This window comes from Rhinopithecus bieti, unplaced genomic scaffold (genome assembly GCF_001698545.2).
Source record: "Rhinopithecus bieti isolate Rb0 unplaced genomic scaffold, ASM169854v2 scaffold_7438, whole genome shotgun sequence".
In the NCBI taxonomy this organism is placed as follows: domain Eukaryota; kingdom Metazoa; phylum Chordata; class Mammalia; order Primates; family Cercopithecidae; genus Rhinopithecus; species Rhinopithecus bieti.
This window is the reverse complement of record NW_016805589.1, coordinates 156,905-180,758: the sequence shown is the minus strand read 5'-3', so window position 1 is coordinate 180,758 and position 23,854 is coordinate 156,905. Positions and strand designations below refer to the sequence as shown.

Sequence of the window (23,854 nt, the reverse complement as noted above, 5' to 3'; positions counted from 1 at the left end):
AAAAAAAAAAAAAAAAAAAAAAAAGTTGGTTTTTGAAAAGATAAACAAAATGAATAACCTGCTAGGTAGACTAACCAAGAGAAAAAAGAGAGAGAATATTCAAATGAAACCAGAAACAAAGGAGACATTACATTGATACCACAAAAATCCAAAAGATCATTACAGACCATTACAACTACACAGTAACAACTGGAAAGCACAGAGGAAATGTATAAATTACTGGACACGAAGAAGTCACCAAGATTGAACCAGGAAGAAATAGAAAACCTTGCACAGACCAATGAGTATTAAGATTGAATTAGTAATAAAAAGTCTCCCGCAAAGAAAAGCCTAGAACTGGATGGCTTTACTGCTGAATTCCACCAAGCAGTTAAAGAACTTACACCCATTCTTCTCAAACTATTCCAAAAAATTGAAGAGGAAGGAATTCACCCTAACTCATTCTATGAGGCCAGCATTACCCTGATACCAAAACTAGACAAGGACACAACAGAAAAAGAAAACTGTAGGCCAATATCCCTGATGAACATAAATGCAAAAATCCTCAACAAAATGTTAGCAAACCAAAACGAACAGCATCAAAAAGATAATACACTAAGGTAAAGTGGGACTTATCCCAGGATGCAAGGATGGTTCAACACACACAAATCGCAAGTGTGATACATCACAGCAACGTAATGAAGGAAACAAACAATATGATCATCTCAATAGATGCAGAAAAAACATTTTATAAAATTCAACTATTCCATTACCAGAAATGAAAGCAAAATAATATTTCTATTTTCCTTTCATAATAAAACTGTCAACAAATTAGGCATAGAAGAAACCCCTCAACATAATAAAGGCCATATATGACAAATCCACAGCTAACATTATACTGAAGGGGAAGAAGCTGAATACCCTTTCTTCTGAAAACTGAAACTAGACAAGGATGCCCACTTTCACCAATTTTATTCAACATAGTTCCAGAAGTCCTAGGCAGAGCGATTAAGCAAGAGAAAAAATAAAAGGAATTCAAATTAGAAAAAAAAGAATTCAAATTGTCCTTCTTTATAGACAACATGATCTTGTACATAGAAAAACCTATAGACTCCACCAAAAAACTTTTAGAACTGATAAGTGAATTCAGTAAAGTTTCAGGGCTGGGCATGATGGCTCACACCTGTAATCTCAGCACTTTGAGAGGCCAAGGTGGGTGGATCACTTGTGCCCAGGAGTTCAAGACCAGCCTGGGCAACATGGCAAAACTCTGTCTCTACTAAAAACACAAAAAATTAGCCAGTCATGGTGTTGCACACCTGTAATCCTAGCTACTCATGAGGCTGAGGTGGGAGAATCAGTTGAACCTGGGAAGTTGGGGCTACAGTGAACCATGATCATGCCACTGCACTCAAGCCTAGGTGACAGGAGTGAAACTCTGCTTCAAGAAAAGGAAAAAAGTTTCAGAATACAAAATCAACATACAAAAATGAGTAGTGTTTCTACACACCAATAATGAACTAGTGAAAAGGATATTAAGAAAACAATCCCATTTACAATAGCTACTAAAAATAAAATATTTAGGAATTAATTTAACCAAGGAGGTGGAAGACCTCTACAATGAAGACGACAAAACACTGATGAAAGAAATTGAAGGAGACAGAATCAAATAAAAGACATCTCATGCTCATGAATTGAAAGACTTAATGTTGTTAAAATGACCATACTATCCAAAGCAAGTTGCATATTCAATACAATCCTCCTGGTATAAAAATACCAGTAGCATTATTCACAGAAGTAGAGAAAACCATTCTAAAATTCATATAAAACCACAAAAGATCCTGAATAGCTGAAGCAATACTGAGCAAAAAGAACAAAGCTGGAGGCATTACATTACCTGACTTCAATATATACTATAAAGTTTTAGTAACCAAAACAGCATGATATTGGTATAAAAACAGACACGTAGACCAATGAAACAGAATAGAAAATCAAAAAGTAAATCCATGTATTTATAGCCAACTGATTTTCAACAAAGGTGAAAGAACACCTTCAACACACAATGGGGAGAGAACAGTCTCTTCAATAAATAGGGCTAGGAAAACTGAATATTCATGTGCAGAAAAATGAAACTAGACCCCTAACTCTCATCATATACAAAAATCAACTCAAAATAAAGACTTAAATATAAGACAAAACTATAAAACTACTAGTAGAAAACAAAGGGGAAACACTTCAGGACATTACTAGGAACAGATTTTATGGCTAAGACTTCAAAAGCATGGGCAACTAAAACAAACACAGACAAATGAGATTATATCAAACTAAAAAGCTTCGCACAGCAGGAAACAATTAACAGAGTGAAGGAAAAACTTGTAGAATGGGAGAAAATATTTGCAAACTATTCATACAACAGGGGACTAACAGAATACACAAGGAATCCAACTCAACAGCAAAACTATAATAATAATAATAATAATAATGTGATTAAAATCCAGGCAAAGGAACTAAACAGACATTTCTCAAAAGAAGACATAAAGATGATCAAGAGGTATATAAAAAAAAGTTCAACATCACCAGTCATCAGGGAAATGCAAATCAAACCACAAAGAGATATCATCTTACTGTAGTTAGAATGGCTATCAGTAAAAAGCAAAAAATAACAAATGCTGGTAACGATACAGAGAAAAGGAAACTCATAAATGCTGTTGGTGGGAATATAAATTAGCAGTGCCACTAGGAAAACAGTATGGGAGTCCCTCAAAAAACTACAAATACAACTACGATATCATCCAGCAATTCCAATATTGGGCATTTATCCAAAGAAAAGGAAATCAATATGTCAAAATGATACCTGCACCTCCCATGCTTACTGCAGCACTATTCACAGTAGCTACTATGTGGAATCAACCTCAATGTCAATCAACAGATGGGTGGATAAAGAAAATGTGGTGTATATGCACAACAGACTGGTTAGTAATTTTTCTATCCATTTGGCTTCTCACAAGTCCAGCTTGAGCTTCTTTACAGTATGACAATCTCAAGGTAGTCAGAATTCTTGCGTGGTGACAGGCTTCCCCCAAAACAAATATTCTCAGAGACCAAAGCATACTGTAAGACTTCTTATGACCTGACTTCATAAATCCCAGAATGTAATTCCAACATTAAGACCGGTCAAAGTTCAAGGAGAGAAAAATTAGACTCTGCTTCTCAGTGAGACAGTAGCAAAGAATTTGTGGAATATGCCCATAATACTAAAAGGTTTAAAATAAAAGGCCGGGAAGAGGATATCTCTTGCAAACACAAATAAAAGAAGAGAAATGAATCAGTATAATTAATATAAAATACTTCAAAGCAAAACAAAATTGGAAAGCAGAATTCTGAAGAAAGTAAATTCATAACAGTAAAATGTTTAATTTACTAAAAAGATATACTAATTCTAAATTTGTATGCACCTAATAATATAGCTTTAAAATAAATAAAGCAAAAACCGAATTCTAATATCTAAACAAATATACATTTATGGTGGAAGATTTTAACACACCTCTGTCAATAATTGGTACAGTAGGTAGCTTTTTAAATGTTACAGTATAAATTTTAATAACATTACTAACCAAGTTAACCCTGCACCTAATAATTACATCATACACAATTATATTCAAGCACACATAGGATGTCCACAAAACGTATATATTATGCCACTAAGCAAGTTCCCACAAATTAGAAAGGTTGAAATTGTATATTCTCCAACCATACTGAATTTTAATTAAAAAAATAAAAGGATAATTGGAACATTGTTATATAGTTAAAAGTTGGCCAGGCGCAGTGGCTCATGCCTGTAATCCCAGCACTTTGGGAGGCCGAGGTGGGCGGATCACGAGGTCAGGAGATCGAGACCTTCCTGGCTAACACGGTGAAACCCCGCCTCTACTAAAAATACAAAAAAAAAAAAAAAAAATTAGTCAGGCGTCGTGGCAGGCGCCTGTAGTCCCAGCTACTCGGGAGACTGAGGCAAGAGAATGGCGTGAACCTGGGGGGCGGAGCTTGCAGTGAGCCGAGATTGCACCACTGCACTCCAGCCTGGGCGACAGAGCGATACTCTCCATCTCAAAAAAAAAAAATTTTTTTTAAACATGACATAAACTGTAAAATACTTGGAACTGAAGGATAGTGGAAATGCTACATGTAAATACTGGTGGGATGCAGCTAAAACATTAATTACGTAGCAATTGATTACTTTAATACATATAGTAGAAAAGAAGAGCTAAAGAGTAATGACCTAAGCATTCATTTCAAGAGGTTATAAAAATAAGCTAAAATAACCAAAAGAAAATTGGCCAGGAACGATGGCTCACACCTGTAATTCCAACACTTTGGGAGGCCGAGGCGGGCCATCACTTGAAGCCAAGAGTTTGAGACCACCCTGGGCAATGCAAAAATCTTAAAATGTTAACTCATTTCAATAATTCCTCTTGAGTCATATGCTATTTTGTCACATTTTAAATATGTAAGAGATTATTATTTTGTTTATACAATTAATATTCTTTTAAATAAACATACAAAACAGATTCAACAAAGCTAAAAGTGGGCTCCTTTTGAAAGAACTGATAATATGACAACCTCTTGTGCCATTTATCCAGAAAAAAGAGACAGGAAGCAAAAATAATATCAAGAACGGAAAGGGAAATATCACTATACTTTCTGTAGAAAGTATGAGCATATAACTGAGAATTTAGATTAAACAGGAAAATACCTGAAAAAATATTATCTACATAACTGACTCAAGAGTAAATTAAACTCTGAATGGTCCTTATACTATTAAAATTGAGTCAGTAGTCAGAAATATTCCCACCAATCAAAATCCTGATACAGATAACTTCAACAGTGAGTTCTCCAATCAAATAAGAAGTAATTCAAAGATTATACAAACTTTTACAGGAAATAGAACTTTTTCTGGAAGTTTTCAAAGATTATTCTTCTTTGTTAAGTATTCAACTTATGCTAGATTCTTATTTATAACTTGAATACTTAACAGAGAATAAATTAGGAAGAAAAACAAGGACATACCAGTATCACCTGGAATAAAGATGCAAAAATATTTTGGAAATTCAACAAAATAAGTAGTATATAAAAGGATTATAAATTATAATCAAATTATGTTTATCCAAGGAAGTAGAGGTTGGTTTGCCACAAGAAAATCACAAATCATAAATTCAACACATGAACATTGCCAAAGAAAAAATTTATACCTCCCTCAAAAGATGCAGATAAAATATTTGATAACATTCAACCTCAATTAAAATGTTTTAATTTTTATGTTGAGACATGGTCTCACTCCATCACCCAGGCTGCAGTGTAGTGATGTGATCACAGATCATAGATCACTGATCAACCTCCCCAGATCAGGCTATCCTTTTAAAATAAAAAAAAAAGTGGATAGAATAATTCCTAGAGCTCACAAAGGGCTGGAAATATTTCACATTCCTACCAGTCAGAGAAGAGAGACCTGTTAATGCACAGGGCATTAGGTGGTGTCCTCAGGAAAGTATTGCTGTAATAGAAGGCCAAATCAGTGCTGCACTAAAAGCTGCTCTGAATGTGTGCTAACAAATCTTAAAATGAAGCCTTGAAAGGAATAAATTGGTACCAAGCAACTTCAAGTCAGAACTAAGTCCAAGACTCTTTAAAGCAGAGTTTCGCAACAGTTTTGGAACTACTGATATTTTGAGCTGACTAATTCTTTATTGTTGGGGGGCTGTCCTGTGCACTGTAGGATGTTTGGCAGCAATTGGATGGTGTTTAGCAGCATCTCAGAGCTCCATTATTAGATGCCAGTAGCAATTCCCTAGTTGTAACAACCAAAAATGTATCCCAGCATTGCCAAATTATCTCCTGGGTGGGAGTGGAGGGGGCAAAACTTTCTTATCGAGAACCACTGCTTTAAAGGAACACACACACACACACACACACACACACACACAAATTCCAGCATCTGACAATGTAAAATTAACAATGTCTAGCATCTTATCAGAGATTACCGGTCATGCAAAATAGCAAGAAAATATATCCATATAAGAAGATAGATCAAAAGAAGCAAACTAAGGACAAAAACGTTGAAATTAGCAGACAACAAAGTTAAAACATCTATTATACAGTCACCAATACCTTTTGGAAACCCCTGCAAACTTCGGAAAAGAAATAATAACAAAAAACCTATCAGATCTCTCTCTATATATGTATATATACATGTGTTAGTAATTATCTGAGTGCAAATAAAAAATTGAAAGAAGAATCACAAGATATTTTGCATGGGATACATGAGAGGGGAACACTGATGTGCCTAGAGAACAAAAAAGTAGAGACCAATCAAAACAGGTTAAAAAATAAAAGAAAGAAAAGTGCACTTAAAAAAAGCATTTATGTGAAAAGTTATGGAGCTGTTTAAAATAATATCTGTGTGGGTAAATGTATAAATTAAATTTTAAAAAATTTAAATTTAAGATTATGATTAGCCTCATTAAAATAAACATTTTCTAAATGTTTAACTTCTCACAACGTGCAGAATTTTTTGTAAATGCTCAATTGCACAATAAATACTTAGAACTATTAAGAATACAACGGAAACAAAATATTCTTGTTTTGCACATTTCATTATGGTTTCTAAGTTAAGATTTCACTCTGAAGAATAATCCAACACACAATGTCCAGAGCAGAGTTGTCAAATTCGATAACAACTAACAAAATTAAAATAAAAGGGAAGAATAATTTGAAATTGGCAGGAAAGATGTCTTAACTGCAAGGAAGGCTAAAGTGTTTACTAAGATAATTTTTAAAAAGATAAGCTTACCTCTTTCAAGCATTCTGAGTCCTCCCTCTGGCCTGTTCCCTCTGCAGAACAAGGAGGAAGGCTGGGACTGAAGGCCATGAGGTCCGTCTTAGGCGGACCCTCCCCAGAGCACACCCTCTGCTGCCTCTGCTGCGAGTACAACCAACTCCCTACCGCGCTAGAGCACACCAGAGTGGGCTTGCCCAGGGCGCACGCGCCCTCGGTGGGCGGCGACGAGCATCGCAGCGCAGTATACAGCAGTAGCGTGAGCACCAACAGGCTGGACACTGCGCAGATGGCAATGATCAGGTACACGTTGACATCCACCAGCGCCGCTTCCTGACCCACAGCGCCTGCGGACGCCCTCGGTGACGCCTTTGGCGGTTGGCCGCTCTCCACCAACGACAATAGCACCGTTGCCGTGGCCGTCAGTGCGGGCTCACCGTGGTCCTTCACCAGCACCAGAAGGCGGTGGCGCCTGGCGTCCACCTCGTCCAGAGTGCGTGTTGTGCTGATCTCGCCAGTGTACAGCCCCACCCGGAACGGGATGCGCGCGCCTACCGCCGCCGGCTGCAATTCATAAGAAAGCCAAGCATTGTAGCCGGAATCAGCGTCCACTGCGCGCACCTTCGCCACCACGTGGCCGGCACCCACCGACCGCGGCACCAGCTCGCTCACTGTGCCTCCAGCGCTGCCAGCTCCGGGCGTCAGCAGAGCCGGCGCGTTGTCGTTCTCATCCAGTACGAACACCTGCAGCGTCACGTTGCTGCCCAGAGGCGGCACGCCCGCGTCGTGCGCGCTCACCTGGAACTGCAGCAGCTCCAGCTCCTCGTGGTCCAGCGGCTGCAGCACGTACACCTTGCCGCTCTCCGCGTGCACCGACACGTAGCTCGACAGCGCGCGCTCTCCCACCCGCCGCTCCACCAGCGAGTAGGACACCAGCGCGTTCTCCTGCACGTCCGCGTCCCGCGCAGACACCGTGAAGATGTGACAGCCCGGCGGGTTGTTCTCCTTCACGAACACCGTGTACTCGGACTGCGCGAACGCCGGCGCATTGTCGTTCACGTCGGCCACTCCCACGGACACGCTGGCCGTGGCCCACAGTGAAGGCGAGCCCCCGTCCCGCGCGGTCACCACCAGTTCATAGGCTGACACGCTCTCGCGGTCCAGGGCGCTGTCCAGCACCAATGAGTAGTAATTCTTGTAGGTGGACACCAGCTTGAAGGGGACGTGCGGCGTCAGGGTGCAGGTGACCTGTCCGTTTGAGCCAGAGTCACGATCGGACACACTGATTAGGGCAATGATGGCGCTAGGCTGAGTGTCTTCTCTGATGGGGAGTGACAAAGAAGTGATGGTAACCTCTGGGGCGTTATCATTTACATCTAGTACTTCCACCAAAAGGGTACAATGACCCGCCATTGGAATATTTCCTTTGTCAACTGCCTCCACAGATATTTCATAAAATTTCTTTTCTTCGAAATCTAGTTTGCCTTTTGTCCTAATTTCTCCGTTGTTGGGATTTATGGTAAATGCATATACCACTGCAGGCGATACAGGCCTTCTAAATGAGTAAACTATATCTCCATTTGTACCATCATCAGGATCTGTGGCATTTAGCTTGATCACTAATGTTCCATTGAATGCGTTCTCTAACACTGTCACTTTATAAACGGATTGGTAAAATTCCGGGGCGTTATCATTCACGTCCAGAATCGTGATGAGCAGTTGAACTGTGCCAGTCAGTTCGGGTTTACCTCCATCCCTGGCTGTCAGTAATAAAGTATGTTCCTGAATTTCCTCTCTGTCCAGTGTTTTCCTCAGTATAAGTGATAATGAAGACATTTGTTCACGACTATTTTGTGTGTCCAAAGCGAAATAATCGTTGGGATCCAGTCGGTAGGTCAATGCCGAGTTTACTCCAATATCTGCATCGGATGCGCCATCTAGTGGAAATCGAGTTTCCGGAGGTCTAGATTCTGCAATGGTTATTCTTTTCTTGCTTTCAGGAAATATGGGCGGGTTGTCGTTAATGTCCCTCACCTTCACCTCCACATGGAAAACCTGTAGCGGCCTGTCCACGATCACCTCCAGGTGGATGCTGCACTCCGCTCTCCGCCCGCACAGCTCCTCGCGGTCGATCCGAGAATTCACAAACAAAATGCCATTCTGCAGATTTACCTCCAGAAGGTCCCCGTGTGTTTTGGACGCTACCCGGAACAGGCGCGGCACCAGCTCTGCCAGCTCCAGCCCCAGGTCCTGAGCGATGCGCCCCACGAAGGTGCCGTGTTTTGCTTCCTCGGGGACGGAGTAGTGGAGCTGGCCACTACCCGTCTCCCAGGCTGCGAGGATCAGAAGACAGAGCAGTAGTTGCCGCTGTGTTGGGCCTCCTTGCCAGGAAAACACCATGATACACTCCAAAAACCTCAGAGATATCTGCAATATATACAATGTCTTACCTCAAACTGCCTCTCAACGCCCAAGTTTTACGGCTTCCTAGTGCGGGAGGATTCGCAAGAGGTATTCTGCTTTCTGCTATGTTTTCTGCAGGAAGAAAGAAACGGCGGCTCTTTCTTCGCGGGGACGTTCTCAGTGAAGAGCGACACCATGCGCATGAACGTGTAAGTGTAAGTATGACTCAGTCTTCATATTTTCCATTGATGCAGGATTTTTTCCCCTGCATTTCCTGGCATTTTCACTGCAAATATGTAATTGAAGATTAGATGTTTACCTTCCCAGAAACAGCAAATCACTGCATTCTGCTCAGTATTTTATATTAGTTGACAATTGGTTGATGAGTTTCATCTTGCCACAAATTTATTTTTCCATGTGTAAGAGTTCCATGCAGAACTTGAAAAGACAAATATTCGACATTCATTATGGGACAATTGATTTGTAGTTCTGCATAGTCATGTAGGTTTTTGTGGGACTGTCCTTTTCCTGTAATCTTTTTCAAGACCTCCTCACACAACAGCCATTGACTCCAAAAGGAAACAACAATCACATAAGAATAAAATGGGTGAAGGTGAAAAATATTGGTAAGCGATATATCAGACTTTGAATAAATACACCATATTTATAAATTTCCCTCAATGTTACTTGAGATGTGGATAAAATATTTATATTCAAAAGAAAGTGTTCAGTCAATATGTGTGTGATTTTGTATGTGAGTGTGTGTATGTGCATAAACACAATAATTTAGACACAACAATTATTTAAGGTTTTGGATTCTGTTTTTATAAAATATTCCTGGAACTAGTATCCTACTTATTTAACAGAATTTAACTTACCACCCCCGGCTGCAATTCATACAAAAGCCATGCATTGTAGCCCGAATTGGCATCCTAGTTAAATAGAATTTAACCAGTAGGTTAAATTTTCCATTTTCTCTCTCCATCTTACTTCATCATCACTGAGTAAAACCTTGCCATCATTTAAATTGACTCTAATTTTCCAAGAAACAATAGCTAGACAAAGATGTTAACATATCTTTAGCAAGGAAGAGAGGAAGAGGATCTCACTTTTATCTATCGTTATAACTCAAGCCACAAAATCCCAGGCCAAATAGTGTAATGAAAAATATATCATAGCTCCAATAATTATCTGGCCTGTTCTGTGCACAACTCTATAGGAAATGACTGTTTGATTTATTTCCATAACTCTGCTCTCCTCTAAAAATTTAGGCAGAGTATTTGGTATTCTCTTACCCTCATCATCCTCCCTGCTTCATTACTTTTATGAACATAGTATTCCTCTTATAATGGAAATTGTTCATTGACTCTTTCTAATTCTTCCTCTCTGGCCCTACATTTCTTTATTTACCTCTTCACATAATTAGACTACATAGTCAACCATTTAAAATATGCCCTTCCAGACACCTTAGAGTCATTCACCTATTTGTATTACTCCTCTAACATTCTGTTTAGCCTCCAACACAGTTACCCTGACAATCCATTTTCTCTATTCTTCCTATTAAGCTGCTCAATATTGTCACTTAACCATGACTATTCCCTTCAAGTTTACTCTCACCTTTACCTCAGTTGGGCTCTCAAGTGAATTAACTCCTCCCTCTTGCTTACAGATTCTTCTGTATTCTCTTCCCTCTCTTCTCAAATTCTCAACCTCATTTCCATCAGTTCACTTTCAGATGATTCACACATTGAGAGATGTCACCAAACAGAAATTCAATGGCTCTCTTCTCAAGTCATTTTCCTTATATTATCTGTTTTCATTGTCTACTAATTGTAAGGAAAAACTGTTCCCACTTTCAAGGCCAACCATATGCTCTTAAAAATCATTTTCTATTCTCTCATAGTTTTCATCTAAATTCTCCTGCTGCCTGTTTTACTTTTAGTATCTTATTTTTTACTTGTTTCTTTCACTCACACTATGAAGATATTCAAACATCTTTAACTAAAATATGTATACACACACACACACACACACATTTAAACGTTCTACTTCTAGGGGAAAACCTATTCTGTTTATCTTTTTCCCTTCATGTTTAACTTCTAACATATACTTGATATATTGCACTTTGAGCTTTATTTCAGCTTCCTGTTGTCTATCCTCCTATGATTTTAAGCCTACTATAATAGGTTGAATTGTGGTCCCCAGAAAGTTATGCCCACATCTCAATCCCTGGAACCTGTGGATTTTACTTTATTTGGTGAATGATATGATTAAGTTAAGGATCTTGAAAGGACTTTATCCTGGATTATCCAGATGGGCTCTAAATACAATCACATGTAACTTTGTAAAACCAACACAAAGAGAAAGACATGGAGAGGAGGAGGCAATGTGACCACGAAGGCTGAGAAGGCTGAGATTGGAGTGGTTCAGCCACAAGCCAAGGAACAGCAACAGCCATCAGAAACTGGAAGAAACAAAAACCAGATTCTTCCCTGGGACCTCCAAAGAGAGTATAGCCCTGACAACACCTTGATTTTGGACTTCTGGTCTCCAATATTGAGACATAATAAACTTTTGTTGTTTTACAGCACCCAATTTGTGGTCATTTTTTATAGCAGCCACAGGAAGTGACACACTTACCCACCTAAGTACCTGGACACATTGTTTTTCACTTTTCAAATGTCTATCTTGACAATTTTATTCTTTCATAGATTTACTTTTTCCCTAAAGGAGTTGTTCCTAAAATCTATATCAATAATCTCTTCTGAGATCCAGACCCATATTTCCAATCACAATGGTATTCTCTTAGGACCTCAAAGTAACATTTTCTTAAATGTTCATCTCATTCCCTACCTACTCAAATACGCATAAACTGTTTCTCCAACACTGTTCTGCAAGTTGGTTAACGGCAATCTCATCTTCTCAGTTGAACAAACTAAAAAAGTGAGAGTCACCTTCTACTTTTGTTTTTCTCTTATCATTTGTATTGAGTCTGTCATTATTTGGCTGCTTCTACTTTGTCAATGCCTCTTGTCTTTTTCAATTCATTTCTACGACCATAATTTAAGTCTCCATTACTTGATACCTAATTTATTAAAAAAGAAATCGCTTTCCTGCCTTCACAATCTCCCCTGCTCTAATCCTTCAAGTACACATTTATCACCATATACTGTGCAGTTGTTCATACTTATCTCCCCATCTGTAATACTTTCTTGGTAAAGTGTTATCTATCTTTCAAGACACTCTTCAATAAAACATCTGATTTCTAGGGCTTACTCCCATTTCTAAGATAGAGAGGAATGCCCAGGTAATACATTTCAATACCATATATTTATTTAAAATTATTGATTGAAACTGGGAGTGGTGGAGCCTGCCTGTAGTCCCAGCTACTTGGAGGGCTGAAATGGAGGATCACTTGAACCTAGAAGTTCTAGTCCAGCCTGTGCAACATAGCAAGATCCCCATATGTTTTAAAAAAGTGATTGAACGTATACTATATTCCAGAACCTAAACTAAAGATATGTAAGAAAGTAGATATAAGGCTGGAAATTTTAATGCCTTTACTACCAGGCTGGGGTGTGTAAGATTTTATTCCCTGGTTAAAGAGAAGCCTCTGGATACTTTTGTAGAAATAGAAAGTTAAAACATGTAAAATGCACATTAGAAGATTCACTTGGTAATAGGCACAGTGCAGTGGTATACTATGATAAGTTTGGGATTATCCAAAACCGGGTTTGAGCCACAGTTGGTTGCCAACTGTACTGTATGGTACAGATGGTTAAATATTTTTAAATTGAGAAATGATTTTACTATATTTCATGTAAATAAGAATAGTACAATAGCTATTCCTACTTGAAATAAAGAAGGTATTGTGTGAACAATGAAGAAAATCATTCATCATATATCAGACATATATCTATATTATTGTGATAATACCTGGAATATGTTGTGAAAATATCTAGATTGTACTGAAATTAGAATAGTGATCAAGAAGGCTGTTTTAAAAGCCTAAGCACGTAAGGAAGAGTTAAAGAATCCATTAATGGTATCTAGTAACTTTTTGTACCATTCTTGCAACTCACCTGTAATCTTGAATAATGAACAAATTAAAATAAAATTTTAAGTTATCAAACATCTGGCCAGTTTTTAATCTAACATAGTATTATTTTCAAAGTTAATCAGTCATACAAAATATTATAGAAAAGAAAATATTAAGTGTGGTGCTCCATGGCCTCCATTGTATCTACATATTTCCTTCGTAAATATCAGACAAATACATAAAAGTTAAAATGAGTAAGAATGATGAAGATGAGACATTCGATAGTTTAAAGGATAAAATCACAAAGAAACCCGAGAGAATGTAGTTATAACCTAAACGGAAGTTCTTCAAGGAAACAAATGTATCTAAATAATATTAATAACTTACTTCACTGGGAGGATTTAAACAATATTCTCGAGACAGCTGAAGGCTTGGGCTGAAGGCCATGAGGTCCGTCTTGGGCGGGCCCTCTCCAGAGCTCACCCTCTGCCTCCTCTGCTGCGAGTAAGACCAACTCCCCATGGCGCTGGTGTACACCAGCTTGGGCTTGCCCGGCGAGCCCTGGCTCATGGTGGGAGGCGCTGAGCACCGCAGCGCAGTGTACAGCAGCAGTGTGAGCACCAGCAGGCTGGACACTGCACAGATGGCGATGATCAGGTACACGTTGATGTCTACCAGAGCCGCTTCGGGACCCACAGCGCCCACTGAGGCCCGCGACGACGCCTTTGGCGCCTGACCGTTCTCCACCAGCGACACCAGCACCGTGGCCGTGGCTGTCAGCGCGGGCTCACCGTGGTCCTTCACCAGCACCAGCAAGCGGTGGCGCTGAGCGTCCGCCTCGTCCAGGATGCGTGTGGTGCTGATCTCGCCAGTGTACAGCCCCACGCGGAACGGGATGCGCGCGCCACCCGCCGCCGGTTGCAACTCGTAGGACAGCCAAGCGTTATAGCCAGAGTCAGCGTCCACTGCGCGCACTTTCGCCACCACGTGGCCCGCACCCACCGACCGCGGTACCAGCTCGCTAACTGCGCCGCCCGCGCTGCCAGCCCGAGTCGCCAGCAGTGCCGGCGCATTGTCGTTCTCATCCAGCACGAACACCTGCAGCGTCATGTTGCTGCCCAGAGGCGGCACGCCCGCGTCGCGCGCGCTCACCTGGAACTGCAGCAACTCCAGCTCCTCATGGTCCAGCGGCTGTAGTGCGTACACCTTGCCGCTCTCCGCGTGCACCGACACGTAGCTCGACAGCGCGCGCTCGCCCACCCGCCGCTCCACCAGCGAGTAGGACACCAGCGCGTTCTCCTGCGCGTCCGCGTCCCGCGCAGACACCGTGAAGATGTGGCAGCCCGGCGGGTTGTTCTCCTTCACGAACACTGTGTACTCGAGCTGCGCGAACGCCGGCGCGTTGTCGTTCACGTCGGCCACACCCACGGACAGGCTGGCCGTGGCCCACAGCGAAGGCGAGCCCCCATCCCGCACGGTAACCACCAGCTCATAGGCCGACACGCTCTCGCGGTCCAGGGCGCTGTCCAGCACCAATGAGTAGTAATTCTTGTAGGTGGACACCAGCTTGAAGGGAACATGAGGTGTCAGTGAGCAGATAACCTTTCCATTGGCTCCAGAGTCACGATCCGACACGCTAATCAGGGCAATGACGGTACCCACCTGAGCATCCTCTTGTACAGGGAGTGACAGCGAAGTAATCATTACTTCAGGGACATTGTCATTCACGTCCAGAACTTCCACCAGGACCATACTGTGACCTGCCATGGAAGGAATCCCTTTATCAATGGCGTTAACCTGAATTTCATAGGCATTATTCTCTTCAAAATCCAGTTCACCATAAATTCTAATTTCACCTGTGTCTGGATTTATTGAAAACATACATTTCTCACTCACTGGCAAAATCATTTTCATCCCATAGGAAATTTCTCCATTAAGTCCTTCGTCTGGATCGGAAGCGTTTAGTTGGATCACTCTTGTGTCGTTTTGGACATTTTCAGACAACACCACTCTATAGCTGGGCTTATCAAACGCCGGACCATTGTCATTCACATCCAGGACGGTTATTTGAATCTGAACAGACCCTGTTAGTTCTGGTTTACCGCCATCAATTACCATCAGCAAGAAATTGAGTTTTGGCGTTTGTTCTCTGTCTAATAACTTCCGAAGAACTAATTCAGGCAATACACTTTTATCTTTTTTTGTTTTTATTTTAAGCTCAAAATGCTCATTTAGACTTAACGCATAGGTCAAAAGAGAGTTTACGCCGATATCCGCATCAGAAGCGCCCTCTAGAGGAAAATGAGAGTCCAGAGGCGCAGATTCAGAAACAGGTACCTTTTGTTCCCTTTCTCTGAACACCGGCGGGTTGTCGTTAATGTCCTTTACCTCCACGTCCACATGGAAAACCTGCAGCGGCCTGTCCACGATCACCTCCAGGTGGATGCTGCACTCCGCGCTCCGCCCGCACAGCTCCTCGCGGTCGATCCGAGAATTCACAAACAAAATGCCATTCTGCAGATTTACCTCCAGAAGGTCCCCGTGTGTTTTGGACGCCACTCGGAACAGGCGCGGCACCAGCTCTGCCAGCTCCAGCCCCAGGTCCTGCGCGATGCGGCCCACGAAGGTGCCGTGTTTGGACTCCTCGTAGACGGAGTAGTGGAGCGGGCTGCTCCCCACCTCCCAGGCTGCGAAGAGCAGAAGCGAGAGCAGCAGACGCTGAGATCCCGGCCCTCTTGGCCCGATAATCACCATTGCAGAAAATGAGGGCCTCTGAGTTGGGACAGTCAGTTTTAAGGGATCGCCTGCCTGAGGTATTTCATGAGCAGTCACCCTTTTCTGTAAGTACATATTTAGTAAATTTTTTCCAGCATCACAGTCAATATGGAGTCGATCCTATTCCGTGAATGGTTGGAATGTGGGTGCGGAGAAAAAAAATTTCCTGTTTCACCTTTTGAGTGTAGAGCGACATCATGTGACCGATTATGTAAGTGCAAAAAAGATCCTGAGGTTCTTTTCGGTTTAGCCACTTTCTGGGTCACTCTAAATTCTGTTGTTTCGACTTTCGGATATTTTTCACGGATAATTTATAAATGAGGGTTTAGTTAATACACATGATAGTAACAAAACATCAACAATTTTATTACACTGTAGTTTAAAAATGTTTTCTGCTTAAAAGTAGAAATCTTTCAAATACGGTAGATTAGAAGCTACACTTTATCATGGAAAATGATATACAGAATAACATACATCACCCCTGTCCTTATATAGCTTGCAATTCACACTGTTTCAGTAACTTTTAACCTTCACAAACACTCCATCATAAGATTTTAGAGAAAGTTAGGAATTTTGTATTTAACAAAGGATAAGAAACTAAAACATCTAATACCAAACAATATTTCATTTATATAAATTGTCTTATTCATAAATCTGATGAAAGTTAGAATTCATCATAAATATGGAGAGTGTTATTGCTTTTGGTTCCTTGATGCTTGAATGTAACAACTTTTCACATAACTGCTCTCATTTCCATAACATGCTAAAACAAATCTCAGGAATAGATTCTGGAAAGTTTTACTCTAGCAAAAGTAAAGCACTTTCATGTTAAATGTTTTATTGAAACCTCCAAATTTCACGCTATCCCAAAGTAACAATGGAGCACTAATATGAGAAAGGTCTCTTAAAAGGTTTTGAAGCCTAATCTCATCGACTAAAGTCAAGATAATGTGAACTTGATATCAACCGTTTGCTTTTTCTCTAAATCTTCACCTATAGGTCATTTAGTAGTTAGGACATGCTTCTCTTCAGAAAATCAGAATAGTGACTGTGATGCAAGGGGGAATCAAATAACCTTTAGTGAGTTTATTCATTAATTCAAAATCAGCTGTAAGTGCAACCAAAACACAGATAAGATCCTACAACTCATTGTGAACAACTACACATAGATTTTGTAAGTCTATTAATACTCAAAGTCAAAATCTTTAAACCAATAATTTGATGCAATTCGTTCCTATTACATATAATAATAAAGGCAACTGAAATACGACACCTTTACAAAACCAGGAAAGAATAACCAAGAATGGCTCTACAAGTATAAGATAACTTAAATCAACTATAAAACGTTAAGTAATTAAAAATATATTTGAATTTTGATGCCATCAGGCTAATTATTTAAATTGTCTAATATTACCACCAAATTTCTTTCCTATTTTTCATTTTCAAAAGTAGTCAAGGTACCATACAAACTAAGGAACTTTAATTTTAAAAAATAGGCTGGGTGCAGTGACTTACACCTGTAATTCCAGCACTTTGGGAGGCCGAGGTGGGCAGATCACCTGAGGTCAGGAGTTCAAGACCAGCCTGGCCAACATGGTGAAAACCCGTCTCTACTAAAAATACAAAAATTAGCCAGAAGTGGTAGTGCATGCCTGTAGTCCCAGCTACTCAGAAAGCTGAGGGAGGAGAATCACTTGAACGTGGGAGGTGGAGATTGCAGTGAGCCGAGATCACACCACTGCACTCCAACCTGGGTGATAGATCAAGACTCTATCTCAAAAAGAAACAAATAATAATAGTGTATTATGTAGTTCTCACCCACTCTTTGACCTAAACAAATTGTTAAGTCAATAGGAACATTTAAGTTCAGCTTAATACTTAAACAATCAAACTAGAAAATAAATTGAAATTATAACTTTATACCATAGAATGCAATCTTGGCATTAAGAATAAATATAAAAGACACAACTTTTCAGAAATCAGTCCAAGTAATCTAAATTATCTAAAATGCAAATTGGTTATTTACGTGATATAAAATAATAATTTACAAAATTTTAATCTGCACTGAAAATGTTCCCAAGTCTTTAAAATTCTTGAGCTATTACAAAACTTTATCAGGAGATGGGTAATGTATTCCCTATCTAATATTCACATTTACTATATTTGTAAAGTTTCATAAGTGGTATGATGGTTTAATCACTTTTGAGTCTGAAATATTTTATATTTTTATCTTGTTGCCTTCTCTTTAATACTTAAAGAATGTTTTTAGCCAATGAATACTAAGGTACAAAAGTTCTTGATCTAAAGTCTATGAATAGGCTTCAGCATAGACTCTTTGAATATTGTGCCAAATGGTATGTTATGCATCTATAAGGGGGGAAATAACTAGATATGATTCTCAAGAAAGTCTGTAATTCCACCACTCTACGTGTAGTAAGAATAACTAAATACGAAGAATGACTCAGAATTAAATGATCTTTGCTCAAATCTTCAGATGGAGTGATACCATGTGGAAAGAAAATTTCAAAAACATTAGAGATAAGGCATTACAAGATAGAGTAGTTAAAATGTGAGGTGAATGAAAAATTGTCAGTAGGTACTCACGTTAATATATTTAATTTTTTCTCTGCTAGATGAATCTGAAAAACTTATGGAAGAATGCCAGCTAGCATATACTGTAGATAATATAGCCCTATATGCATGTCTTTAGCATGTTTGGATAATTTGAATAATTTTATTTACCTAGTTTCCTTTGGAATCATAAATCATGCCATTTTGTTTGAGTATCCAAAAGTTGACAAATCCCTTGCCTTTGCATGAAACAAAATCAAGAACAGGCAAAAACAAAAATTATTTTTTCAGATGGGGATCCCACGATGATAGCTCACTGCAGCCCTGAACCCCTGGGTTCAGGGGACCCTCTCATGTCAACCTCCCAAGAAACTGGGACTACAAGCGTGCACCACTAGGTCTGGCTAACTTTTAAATTTTTTGTAGAGACAGGATCTCGCTATGCTGTCTAGGCAGGCCTCTAACTCTTGGGCTCAAGCAGTCCTCCTGCCTCAGCCGCCCAAATAGCTGGGATTACAGGCCTGAGCCACTTTGCCTGGCAAGAACATGTCGAATTTTAATTATATTATTTCCATAAAGCAGCATATAAGAATGCAAGGCTTAACTTTTCTCTTCAAACAATATAACAACAAGTATTATCACAGGAATAGACAAAAGTAAAGATTGTTTCATATATAATGAATTTATGATGAATGTTTAACACTGTAAAAATAAAAAAAGTAAAGTAAATTATGTCATACTAATGGAGTATTCCAGTTTTGATACAAGCCTGAAGTTAGAAAAGCCAATGGACTAAGTGCAGTGGCATGCATTCCCAGCTACTCTGGATGCTGAAGTGGGAGAATCCTTTGAGCAGTCACCTGTGAATAACCAGTGCAGTCCAACCTGGACATCATGGGAAGACCTCCTACCTTTAGAAAAACAAAGCTAATTGATCTAACAATGTGCAAATATCAAGGCAAAAATCTACTAAAAGACAAACAGGAGCAAATTTAAATAATCCTTAGTTATTATGGCCATAACCGAAGTTTAGAGATGAAGGGGCACGGGTACTTTAGTGAAAATAGTAATTATTTCTACTCAAGTGACTACAGAAGAGTCATTCTTGCATCTCATTTCTTTTAATATTTGCTAACCAAATATTAAGAGAAATAGTACATTTATTGGTTAAAGAAGCCGGATTATTCATATGACTAAGACTGAAGATGTCCATTTGGCATTTCATGAACAGACGTTGTTATCTAAAACAATATTCAAAATACTGATCATAAAACTTTCCCTTAAAAAATCCGTGAAAAACACTGGATTTTAAATAATTTCACATACACTTTCTGATAGGTGGAATCTGTAGAAAACTCACCTGTCCGGGGTGATTTGACCCTGGTTCCTGTCTTTCCCCTTCCTCCTCTTTATTCAGACCTAGAGGAAGACTAGGGCTGAAGGCCATGAGGTCCGTCTTAGGTAGGCCCTCCCCAGAGCACACCCTCTGCTGCCTCTGCTGCGAGTGCGACCAGCTCCCCACCGCGCGGGAGCACACCAGAGTGGGCTTGCCTGGCCCGCACGCGCCCTCAGTAGGCGTCACCGAGCACCGCAGCGCAGTATACAGCAGCAGCGTGAGCACCAGCAGGCTGGACACCGCGCAAATGGCGACGATCAGGTACACATTGACATCCAACAGCGCAGCCTCTGGGCTCGCGGCGCCCACCAAAGCCCGCGAAGAGACCTTTGGCGCCTGTCCGGTCTCCACCAACGACACCAGCACGGTGGCCGTGGCCGTCAGCGCCGGCTCACCGTGGTCCTTCACCAGCACCAGAAGTTGGTGGCGCGGTGAGTCCACCTCATCCAGGGCACGCGTTGTGCTGATCTCGCCCGTGTACAGCCCCACGCGGAACGGGATGCGCGAGCCGACCACCGCCGGCTGCAATTCATATGAAAGCCACGCATTGTACCCTGAGTCCGCATCTACTGCGCGCACTTTCGTCACCACGTGGCCCGCACCCACCGACCGCGGTACTAGCTCGTTAACTGCGCCTCCCGCGCTGCCAGCCCGAGTCGCCAGCAGTGTCGGTGCGTTGTCGTTCTCATCCAGCACGAACACCTGCAGCGTAACGTTGCTGCTCAGAGACGGCACGCCAGCGTCACGCGCGCTCACCTGGAACTGCAGCAGCTCCAGCTCCTCGTGGTCCAGCGGTTGCAGAGCGTACACTTTGCCGGTCTCCGCATGCACCGACACATAGCTCGACAGCGCGCGCTCGCCCACCCGCCGCTCCACCAGCGAGTAGGACACCAGCGCGTTCTCCTGCGCGTCCGCGTCCCGCGCAGACACTGTGAAGATGTGGCAGCCCGGCGGGTTGTTCTCCTTCACGAACACCGTGTACTCGGGCTGTGCGAACCCAGGTGCATTGTCGTTCACGTCGGCCACCTCCACGGATACCCTGGCCGTAGCCCACAGCGAAGGCGAGCCCCCATCCCGCGCGGTTACCACCAGTTCATAGGCCGACACGCTCTCGCGGTCCAGGGCGCTGTCCAGTACCAACGAGTAGTAATTCTTGAAGGTGGATACCAGCTTGAAGGGGACGTGGAGAGTCAGAGAGCAGGTCACCTGCCCGTTGACACCTGAGTCACGGTCAGACACGCTGATCAGGGCAATGACCGTGTTGGGATGAGTGTCCTCTCGTATTGCGAGGGACACGGAGGTCACGGTGACTTCAGGAGAGTTATCGTTGGTGTCCAAGATTTCCACCCAGACTGTACAGTGACCTGCCATTGGGGGAGTCCCCTTATCTGTAGCCTGTACTTCAATGTTATAAAACTTGTTTTCTTCATAATCTAAAATTCCATTGACCCTCACTTCTCCATTATTTTGATCTAGTGTAAATAAGGGTCTTCCATTGGGCTTAATTGACATTAAGGAGTATGTTAACTCTCCGTTGACTCCCTCATCTCGGTCTGTGGCGTTTAGTTTTATCACAAGAGTTTCTTTAGCAGCGTTTTCCATAAGGCTCACCTTGTATTCTGATTTATCAAACTCTGGATCATTGTCGTTGACATCCAAGACTTGGACTAACAGCTGAACAGTGCCAGTAAGCTCCGGTTTTCCCCCGTCTGTAGCCGTTAGTAGCAAATTAAGTTCCGGAGTTTTCTCCCTATCCAGAGACTTCTTTAAAATAAGTGACAGTCTTTTAATCTGCTTACTATTTGTTGGTGAATCTAAAGAAAAATACTCATTTTGACTTAGCCTGTAGGTCAATAGAGCATTCTCTTCAATATCAGCATCAGAAGCTCCCTCTAGTGGAAAACGCGAGTCCGATTGCTTAGACTCCGCAATCAGCAGCTTTTGTTCTCTGAGCGAGAACACCGGTGGGTTATCATTAATGTCCTTCACCTCCACGTTCACATGGAAAACCTGCAGCGGCCTATCCACTATCACCTCCAGGTGGATGCTGCACTCCGCGCTTTGCCCGCACAACTCCTCGCGGTCGATCCGAGAATTCACAAACAAAATGCCATTCTGTAGATTTACCTCCAGAAGGTCCCCACGTGTTTTGGACGCCACCCGGAACAGGCGCGGCACCAGCTCTGCCAGCTCCAGCCCCAGGTCCTGCGCGATGCGGCCCACGAAAGTGCCGTGTTTGGACTCCTCGTAGACGGAGTAGTGGAGCTGGCCGCTTCCCATCTCCCAGAATTCGAGGAAGAGAAGCCAGAGCAGCAGTCGTGGGGGGCCCAATTCCCTTCTCTGAAAACCAAACATCGCAAAGAAATTGGATTCCAAAATAAGCTTCTTTACACTTACAGTACCAGATTCTTCAGTTGCAGGTTAAAAATCTGGCTGAATTCTTGAGAAGTTTCAAAGGCTCCTTAAACGGTGGCATCCGGTATGATGGAGTCCCTTTGTATGCGAGTGCCTGACTATTCAGATCAACCTTTGAATGAACTTTCCACCAAGTAAAGAGCGACACCTTGCGCCTAAAACTGTGAGTACTGTGCACTACATTTACCACCATAGAATTTCACGTGTTTTGGGTTTCTTCCACTAAATATTTCCAACGTGCTTATTTATGGAATATTCAGATTATAAGTCATAATGAAACTCAATATATATGGAAATGGCATTTTATTTCTTGATTAATGTCAAATTGAAATTATTGTGTCTATGTTTGACAGCATTATAAAATTGTTCTTTTACTTATCTAAAATACATATACACTGAGAGAGTGAGACAGAAAGAGAATTTAGTTGTTAACGTGGCCTCATGAAAAACTAGGGCTAAACATTTCCTGAAAGTGTTGTTCCTCATATAAAAATATTATCAAATTTGAATTGTTTTACTTTCAGTCTCCCTTGTTACTTTGGCTGCTACAGAACTCAAAGAAAAAATTGAAGTTTTATAAAAGCAGCTCTTTAGTCTTTATGTTCCACATGATCTATTCTCATCTCTGTGGGCTTGCCTTTTTATACCTATTTTCTATAGTTCTGATTCTTTACTGTTATTTAAACAAGTATATTCATATTCTCAAACTTGGTAGTTTTAAAAAAGGATTCACAAAGGAAAAGTCTATTGATCTAGATGAATTTTTATTTGACATTTATTATTTCTAATGTAAGCATAGTAGCATAATATGAGATATCAAAATTGATCACTTTATTTAATAGAGTCAATGATATGACAGAAATAGGCTTTTCAACTATAAAATAAATTCTAGTATCATTCGATAAAATAAATAAAATCACCCTGAACATCTTTGTGCCATATTGGTATTTCCAAGTCACCAACATTGGTTTCCTTAACCTAATTCAGTTATATTCATGAAAATAGTTTGCTTCTTGTTTAAAGAATTTTGGGTTTGAGAGCATAAGTTCATGGAAAACAAGAGACGTGATTTTTAATTATATCTTCTCTAGGTACCTGATATTGTGCTTAAAACATAGAAAATTAATCAAAAAATTCAACTAAATGGTAAATTACCTTAGTGTTTGTGGAAATGGAATTTCATAGAAAATACTGAGTAAAATACAGGAATTGCTTATGAGAGTTTTCATTGCCTGAAGTTGTAATTTGCTTGAATTTTCTTTGTCTTTTCATATACTCTTAGGATTTAGGAGGGAGAAAAAGAAGATGCAACAAAATTTTAGAGTAGAAAGTGATTTCGAATAAATACCACTCTAGCTTAAATATTTTGTTGTATAGTTTTGATGGTTTATCTCCAATCTAAAATACTGCAATGACATATGAAAAGTTATCATATGTGTATGCT

At 40.9% G+C, this 23,854-nt stretch overlaps 5 protein-coding genes across 5 annotated transcripts in view; all 5 read right to left on the bottom strand.

The window, feature by feature from the left end:
• The window catches only part of LOC108530157 (uncharacterized), a 234,641-nt gene that overhangs the window by 123,567 nt on the left and 87,220 nt on the right, over positions 1-23,854 (bottom strand).
• The window catches only part of LOC108530149 (protocadherin alpha-10-like), a 127,404-nt gene that overhangs the window by 91,795 nt on the left and 11,755 nt on the right, over positions 1-23,854 (bottom strand).
• On the bottom strand, positions 6,809-9,486 carry PCDHA13 (protocadherin alpha 13). The gene has a single exon (XM_017872869.1). It carries the CDS (start codon positions 9,209-9,211, stop codon positions 6,809-6,811), a length of 2,403 nt encoding a protein of 800 aa, XP_017728358.1. The 5' UTR covers positions 9,212-9,486.
• PCDHA12 (protocadherin alpha 12) lies at positions 13,629-16,172 on the bottom strand. Its single transcript, XM_017872863.1, has one exon. The coding sequence runs from the start codon at positions 16,101-16,103 to the stop codon at positions 13,629-13,631; it is 2,475 nt and encodes an 824-aa protein (XP_017728352.1). The 5' UTR covers positions 16,104-16,172.
• LOC108530171 (protocadherin alpha-11) lies at positions 19,918-22,597 on the bottom strand. The gene has a single exon (XM_017872867.1). The coding sequence runs from the start codon at positions 22,348-22,350 to the stop codon at positions 19,918-19,920; it is 2,433 nt and encodes an 810-aa protein (XP_017728356.1). The 5' UTR covers positions 22,351-22,597.

What these genes read in the sequence shown, in the direction of transcription:
- PCDHA12 (XM_017872863.1), bottom strand. Translation starts at nt 16,103, where the DNA reads ATGTACTTACAGAAAAGGGTGACTGCTCATGAAATACCTCAGGCAGGC.
- LOC108530171 (XM_017872867.1), bottom strand. Translation starts at nt 22,350, where the DNA reads ATGTTTGGTTTTCAGAGAAGGGAATTGGGCCCCCCACGACTGCTGCTC.
- PCDHA13 (XM_017872869.1), bottom strand. Translation starts at nt 9,211, where the DNA reads ATGGTGTTTTCCTGGCAAGGAGGCCCAACACAGCGGCAACTACTGCTC.